Source organism: Bombina bombina, chromosome 7 (genome assembly GCF_027579735.1).
Source record: "Bombina bombina isolate aBomBom1 chromosome 7, aBomBom1.pri, whole genome shotgun sequence".
Classification (NCBI taxonomy): domain Eukaryota; kingdom Metazoa; phylum Chordata; class Amphibia; order Anura; family Bombinatoridae; genus Bombina; species Bombina bombina.
The window spans coordinates 546,125,456-546,134,206 of NC_069505.1; the positions used below are offsets into that span (position 1 = coordinate 546,125,456).

The 8,751-nt window shown below is 39.1% G+C and overlaps 1 protein-coding gene across 1 annotated transcript; it reads right to left on the minus strand.

Annotated features, from left to right (window-relative positions):
• Positions 1–6,862: 6,862 nt before the first annotated feature.
• On the minus strand, positions 6,863–7,798 carry LOC128636536 (olfactory receptor 5V1-like). The gene has a single exon (XM_053689534.1). The coding sequence runs from the start codon at positions 7,796–7,798 to the stop codon at positions 6,863–6,865; it is 936 nt and encodes a 311-aa protein (XP_053545509.1).
• Positions 7,799–8,751: the final 953 nt, after the last annotated feature.

Here is an 8,751-nt window from a genome sequence, read left to right on the forward strand (position 1 = left end):
TCTGCTAAATCTAGAAGTACTTCCTCTTCATCTATAAGCTCCGCCATTATCAAAGCACGTGCAGAAGCAGAAGCTGCAATGGTGCGCGCCTCTTTTAGCAAAAAAGAAGCAACACTGAAAATGGAGGCAGCAAAACAGGAGAAGGAAAAAGAATTAGAAGCAGCAAAATGGGAGAAGGAAAAAGAATTAGAAGCAGCAAAATGGGAGAAGGAAAAAGAATTAGAAGCAGTGAAAAAAGAAACAGATTTAGAAATACTGCAAAATGAAAAAGAAGTAGCTGTTGCCATGGCAAGATTAAAGGTACTTGAGGCAGCCAATACAGAAGAGCTCCTAGAATATTCTGTCAGTCTGGTGGGATCAGACTACCCAGAGAAGAGAACATGTGATTATGTTCTTAACCAGAGTGGAAAACACTACAACTCCTTTGAAGAGGAAGAAGGAGGCAATGCTCATAAAGACAGAGGTTGGAATGATGTGCACCCTACCACAAATGATTTACATCTCAATAGCGATCCAATTGCTCCAGCCAGAACAGATGCAATTCAGCGGATAAGCAGCTCAGGTGTCAATGCACAAATCACACAACCTCTTGTAAACAAACAAGTATGGGGTCCATCACAGTCACCTCCATTAAGATCAGTGAAAGAAAAGGCTTCAGCTGGATTAAATGTATCAGCGAACCCATACTATCCCTCAGCATTCAATTCCTATTACCCAAGTGATCTTCAGGCACCTCCAATAACAAAGACTGAAAGGTTAGAGATGTCTGAGTTTGCAAGGTATATGATTCGACGTGAGCTTACTAATACAAGTCTTACAAAATTTGATGATCTGCCAGAGAACTACAGGTCTTGGAAGTCTACATTCAAGACTGCTGTTGAAGATTTAGGTATATCTGCTAGAGAAGAGCTTGATCTGCTGGTAAAGTGGTTAGGTGCTGAATCTGCAGAACGTGTCAAGAGGCTCAGAGCTGTCCATGTAGACAACCCAGTTGCAGGTTTAAAAATGATTTGGGAACGTTTGGATCAGACTTATGGTAGTCCAGAAGTAATTGAAAATGCCCTTTTAAAGAAAATACAAAAATTTCCAAAAGTCACAGTTAGGGACAATCGCAAGCTACAAGAGTTAAGTGATCTTCTGCTGGAACTAGAAGCAGCTAAAGCAGATCCATGTCTATCAGGACTGTGTTATCTTGATACTGCACAAGGTGTGAATCCAATTGTGGTGAAGTTACCTCATGCTCTTCAAGATAAATGGGCAACACAAGGATCAAGATACAAGCAAGAGAATAATGTATCATTCCCTCCCTTTTCCTTTTTCAGTAAGTTCATCCAAGACATAGCAAGGACAAGAAATGATCCAAGTTTCTCTTTAACCGAATTAAATCAGTGGGCAGTGACTTCTCCAGAACATGAGAAAGAAACTTCAAGATTCAAGAACTCAAAGAAATCAGTATTTGTCCAAAAGACAGATGTAGCACCTTCCAGACAGGAAATGCAAAGTGAGAAATTAAAGAATTTAATTCAAGAATGCCCATTGCACAAGAAGCCTCACCCACTTAAGAAATGTCATAGCTTTAGAGAAAAACCTTTGCAAGAACGCATAGAGCTTCTTAAAAATTATGGACTATGCTTCAGGTGCTGTGCTTCAACAGATCATCTTTCTAGAAACTGTAAAGCCAATATTAGATGTTCAGAATGCAATAGTGACAGACATGTGTTTGCTCTCCACCCAGAGTCTTCAAGTTCCCTTCCACTTGAAAGTATTGCCCCTACTGAAAAGCATGGCGGGGAGAAAGCAGAAGAGACAACAAACAAAACATCTGTTGCTTCAAAATGTACTGAAATATGCGGTGAAGGACTTAGTGGAAGGTCCTGCTCTAAAATATGTCTTGTTAAAGTGTATCCTAAGGGAGAGCCTGATAAATCAGTAAGAATGTATGCAATTCTGGATGATCAGAGCAATCGATCACTGGCTAGAACTGAATTCTTCAACATATTCAACGTAAATGGTAATCCTTCATCTTACACCCTTGGTACATGTGCAGGTCAGTTTGAAACAAAAGGAAGAAGAGCTAGTGATTTCATAATAGCTTCTATTACAGATGGTATACAGTTGCCTTTATCTACACTTATTGAATGCAATCAAATTCCAGATAACAGGGATGAGATTCCTACGCCAGAAATAGCACATTACCATCCTCACATGAAACACATAGCTAGTTGCATACCAGCTCTAGAGAAGAATGCCCAAATATTGCTTTTACTTGGTAGAGACATTCTAAGAATACACAAGGTACGCCAGCAATGTAATGGACCTCATAATTCTCCATACGCTCAGAGACTTGACCTTGGCTGGGTAATAGTTGGAGATGCCTGTATAGGAAAAATCTACAGAACAGCTATTACCAACTCCTTGAAAACTAATGTGTTAATTAATGGACGTCCATCTTACTTTGAGCCATGCCCAAATCACTACCATGTAAGGGAGAAACCTGGAATCTATGAACATTCATACTATGCCAGTCAAGATGATATAGTTACTCTCTTACCAGATGATGACAACATTGGAAGTACAGTGCAGTGTTCCACACAACACAGCATGACAATAAACTAGCTCCTTCTATCAAAGATAAAGAATTTCTCAAGTTAATGGACAAAGAGTTTTACAAGGATGACTCAAACAGTTGGGTAGCCCCTCTGCAATTTCGCAATCCAAGACAAAGGTTACCCAACAACAGAGTTCAAGCACTCTCTAGACTTTCTTCCTTACAACGTACTCTAAAGAAAGATCCGAAGATAAAAGAACACTTTGTATCATTCATGCAGAAGATATTTGAAAATAAGCATGCAGAGCCAGCTCCTCCACTAAAAGAAGGTGAAGAATGTTGGTATCTTCTTTCATTTGGCATCTATCATCCACGCAAACCAGGTCAAATAAGGGTTGTGTTTGATTCAAGTGCACAGTATGAAGGCATGTCACTCAATAGTGTTCTTCTTACTGGACCTAACCTTACTAACAGTCTCTTAGGAGTATTGATCAGGTTCAGGAAAGAACCTGTAGCATTCATGGCTGACATACAACAGATGTTCTATTGTTTCATTGTTAAAGAAGACAATAGGAATTACCTCAGGTGATACTAGTGAAGAGATAATAGATTATCGCATGAGAGTGCATGTCTTCGGCAACAGTCCATCACCTGCAGTGGCAATATATGGACTAAGAAGAACAGCTCAAGAAGGTGAAATGGAATATGGAACAGATGCCAGACAATATGTAGAAAGAGACTTCTATGTGGATGATGGAATCAAGTCTGTACTGACAGATGAAGAAGCCATTGATCTGCTTAAAAGAACACAAAAGATGCTATCTGTAGCAAACCTAAGGCTTCATAAAATAGTCTCAAACAGCAACAAGGTGTTGAAAGCCTTTCCTCCAGCAGACCATGCAACGGACCTCAAAGACTTAGATCTAGGTACAGATACACCACCTGTACAACGGAGTCTTGGTCTACATTGGAACATATCAACTGATGAATTTGTTTTCAAAGTTTCTACTGATGAAAAGCCATACACTAGACGTGGTGTTTTATCAATTATTAACAGTCTTTATGACCCACTGGGGTTTGTAGCTCCAGTGACTATACAAGGAAAGTCTCTGCTTAGACAGCTTTCATCTGAGTCAAAATCCTGGGATACTTTACTACCTACAGAGAAACATCAGACCTGGGAAAAGTGGAAGGATTCTTTGAAGGCTCTTGAAAAGCTCTGTATTCCATGGTGTTATGCTTTTACATCTCTATCAACAGCTACAGAGATCTACATCTTCTCAGATGCATCTACAGAAGCTAATGCAGCTGTGGCCTACCTAAAAGTGACTGACATTGAAGAAAAGCCACATGAAGTATTTATCAGCAACCGAGTAGAACACATCAGGAGATCTACAAAACCAGAGCAATGGTATTACGTACCTACTAACCAAAATACTGCAGATCTTGCAACCAGGTCATTAACTTCAGCACAATTCATGAAATTGACATGGTTGACAGGACCCGCATTCTTGTTAAACTCTACAGATACAACATCAACCAGTACTACATTTCAGTTTGTGGGACCTGATAAAGAGAACCATCTTCAAGCTACTACACTTCTTACCAGTGTACCTGGTTTTGGATTACAGAAGTTGTACTTCTTCTATTTCACATGGACTGTGATTATAAACATAGACACTGGTTGACAATTTGTAAGGATTACAATAGAGAGATGACTACAGGGGACAGTGCCAGCCCTGCTTCTCTTCAAGAATTATCATGTTAAAACAACATGGACTTATGTTTGCAATTGCATTTTGTATATTTTTCTCTCATTCTTTGTCTTGCAGGTCTCATGGACAAAGAGACTTCAATCAACATTTTATGTTTATTGTTTATTGTTTGATTTATATAGTGGTATCTACAGATACCAGACGGGGAGTGTTCTGTCCATATATTCATATGTACATCTTTAAATGCTATTTTAGTTCTTGTGCTCCCTCTAGTGTTATGTTTTATTATTGTATTCAATTTAATGTATATTCTATGTGCTACCTCTGACCTTTTTGAGGTCACTTCCTGCCTCCATTTTGTTTCACTTGTGTGTGTAAATTAGTTTCACTTTCAATGTGTAAGTTTGCTAGAACTCTGCTAATAGCTTTGTAGAGGCAAATTCTTTTTACCTGGCAATTACCACTTCTGGAACCTCAGAATTCTTGTTTTGCAACAATAAAGCATAAAGGATTCATAAATCTCTGCTGTGGAATTTGTCTGAGTTAAGCTACTCTGCTGGATTCTACTAAACTGTAAGTTGGATTGCATGTTTAACTTTACATCATAAGGCAGTCAGCTTGCAAATCAGTAAATGAAAACAGAATAAAAGCTGTCTTTAGTGTTTAAGGTTTCATCTTCCATACTTGCCATGTTGTAGTGGTTTACTATTTTGTTTTTAACAAGTGAAAAGTTTGGGGGCGTAGTTTTCCAAAATTGAGCTAAACTTATCCTAATAATTGTGCAAATGGTCATAGCTAATTTCTGATTTCTTTTTAGGAGTTGTGGGATCGGGAAGTCTAATAATGGTTGTTAAGGTGTCAATATAATCTGGATTTCAAATATAAAGCTTAAGAGATCTGAGGCCTGGTCCCACATTTCCCTGATTTTGTTGCAGTGCCACTACATATGTATATATGATCCTCTCTCTCCACAAACCCTATAACATAGCTGTGGTGAGAGGCTTTCTAGTCTTCCAAACCTAGTTGGATGAAGATACCACTTAAAGGCCACTTTCAGAACATTTTATTTGAGAGCAGCATTGTGTGAGAATGAAAGACCTTTAGTTAGATTGGTAGTCCAGGTCTTTAGAGACCATGTTTTACCTAGATCCTGTTCCTACTTTAGAATAATTTGTGATTTGTTCTCCCTGAGGTTACTATTAAAAATTGTGTATAAGATAAATATTGCACCTTGTGTATGTTCTTTGGATAGGCATAAGGGCTCAAATGTGGTGTTTATAGGGATCTTAGTGTTACCTATCACTTCTTGCACCCTAGATTTCAGCTGCAAGTAGTGAAACCAAGTGTTGCTGTTGCGTTCATATTCATTTTTAAACAACACAATACTAAAGTTTTAACTTAACAAGATTTAAGAAATCAATATTTGGTGGAATAACACTGATTTTCAATCACAGCTTTCGTGCATCTTGGCATGCTCTCCACCAGTCTTTTACATTGCTGTTGGGTGACTTTATGCCACTCCTGTCAAAAAAAATTTAAGCAGCTTGGCTTTGTTTGATGACTTGTGACCATCCATTTTCCTGGGCTGGACATAACAGGGCCTTGACTTGATGGTCCTCCATCCGCATCTTGATTGACCTGGCTATGTGGCATGGAACATTGTCTTGCTGAAAAAATCAATCCTCAGAGATGGGGAACATTGTTAGAGCAGAAATAAGCAAGTTTTCTTCCAGAATAACTTTGTAACTGGCTTGATTTATGCATCCTTTACAAAGATAAATCTGCAACATTTCAGCCTTGCTGAAGCACCCCATGATCATCACCAATCCTCCACCAAATTTCACAGTGGGTGTGAGACACTGTGGCTTGTAGGCTTCTCCAGGTCTCTGTCTAACCAATAGATGACCAGGTGTTAAGCAGAAAATTGGACTCATCAGAGAAGATGAACTTACTCCAGTCCTCTACGGTCCAATCCATATGTTGTTTTGTAAACCTCCTCCTGGCTCTTCTTTGCTTCTCATTGATGAAGGGCTTTTTCTAGCTTTGCATGACTTCATGCTACCCGTAGGAGCCTGTTTCAACTCATCCTCACCATGCCATTCTTTTAGTAGGTCACATGATGTCATCCAACAGTTGTTGAGTGAAATTGGAATGAGCTGGTGGTCATGCTCTGCGGTCTGTAGCCTTGTTGTTGTTCCCAATGTCAGAATCCGAATTGAACCCTTCTTTTCCGAACTCAAAACTTTTCAACATTTTTTTAATTCCAATTACTTTTGAGGTGCTACTAGCACTGTTTTAGCCATCCAGATGGTCTTATTGTAAGAAGATAGTGATGACTACCTCAGTGTTTATATACTTTTCCTCATTAAATATGATTTGGTTCAGGTTATCACCTAATCAGTAACCAATTAAGTAGAATGAGGTGTGCTTGTGTTGGAATCCAACATACATAGAAACTGGAGTGGAATGGCTGCCATACATGTAGAGATGCTGATTTGAGAAGAGTGGTCTCTTTATTTTTTCCAGAGCTGTAGATACTTGTCTACTTATTTATTATAGCAGGTATGAAATAATATTTAAATGTTTGGCATAAGTAAATTTATACTTTACAAGACTTTACCCATTGTCCCAATGCTGATTTTACATCTTTATTTTTTAAACTGTATATCAGTGGATTTAATATAGGAACTGCAGCTGTGTTAATGAGGGATAAAAGCTTTTTTGAGTTTAAGTTGTCCATTGAGACTGGTCGAATATATTGACAAAAAAGAGTCACGTAGAGAAGAACCACAACTGTGATATGTGAGGAGCAGGTGTAGAACGTTTTACGGCGCCCTGTGCTGGAACTAATTTTAAGTATGGTGGAAATAATAAAAATATATGGTATGCAGGTTAAAAGGGAGGGTGTTAAACCAGCTAAAATATTTGATCCGGTAAGTATATATAGTTCTAATACAGAGGTATCACTGCACGTGATTTGCATCAGAGGCACAACGTCGCAGAAGAAATGATTGATTTTGTTGGATCTGTAGCAAGAGAAGCTTGATATGAAATAAAGATAAGGTATAGCTTGAAGAAAGCCATACAACCAGCAAATAGTGGCCATTATAATGCAGATTTTAGGGTTCATAAGAGCTTGATACCGTAAAGGGTTACAGATGGCCACATAGCGATCATAACTCATGGCTGTTAATATAGACAACTCATCACCGGTGAAGGACAGAAATAGGTAGAGCTGTGTCATACAGCCTGCAATGGTCACCTTATTGTTCCCTGTAATGAAGATAACAAAAACCTTATGTAGAGTAGCGGTGATGGTAGACATGTCCATGAGGGACAAGTTACATAGGAAGAAGTACATTGGAGTTTGCAAATGGGGATCCAGGCAGACAAGTATAACGATGGTCATGTTACCAGCTATGCTAATGATATAGATAATGAGAACAAGACAGAAGATTGGTCCCTGTAGCTTCGGAACATCTGAAATACCTTTTATAATGAAAAATGTCACTGAAGTCTGGTTCGGGTGTTCCATAGCAGAAGGTGTAATTCAATACTAAATTAGAGAAATGCAATGCATGGCATTATTATTAGGTACATAATAATTAACAACCAAGATGCATTAAAGTCCATATGATCACCAAGACTACAGCTTAAAGGAATACTAAACTCAAACAGTGGCGTCACTAGGGTTGGTGTCACCCGGTGCGGTAAGTCATGGTGTCACCCCCCCCCCAGAAAGCAGACACACACAAAAACACAGGCAAACACACATACAAACACTCAGACACACTTAAAAACATACTCAGATGCACACACAAACACTCGGAAACACACTCAGACACACACACAAAAACACACACACAAAAACACTGAGACACACAAAAACTCAGACACACACATACAAAATATGTAAACTGCACTGCATTAATTATGAGGCTCATGCCTAGAGCTGCTCCCTGGCTCAGCAGAACATCAAATGAAAGATAAACAGAGCACTCTAAAATAAATCACTGAAGAAAAGGTTTAGGTGCACAAACTATGAAAATTCTGCTCTCTGACTCTGTTCCAAGTCTGTCAGTGCACAGCCCTGGGCCGCATGTCACTGAGCAGTGAGCACAGATAGGCAGGCAGGTTTAGGCTAGCAGCGCAACTTTGCAAGCCCCACGGCACACCCACAACATTCATAGTGAAATTGGGCAGGGGAGGAGCAAAGTACAAACAAGCAAAAGCAGCCGGGAAAACTATTTGTTGAAATTGCAGCACTGGCTCAAGGGGCAAAAAAATTGTGTGTCTACAACTTCCCCAGTCCCACTAATGTTCACAAATGCCAGCCTCTAATAAAATGATCTATGCATCTCAACATTGTATTTCTTTGAATTTCAATAAAATTAAAAAAATAAAAAAAAAAAAAATTTTTTTTTTTTTTTTTTGGTGTCACCCCCTGGAGGGTGTCACCCGGGTGCGGCCCGCCCCCCCCTAGTGACG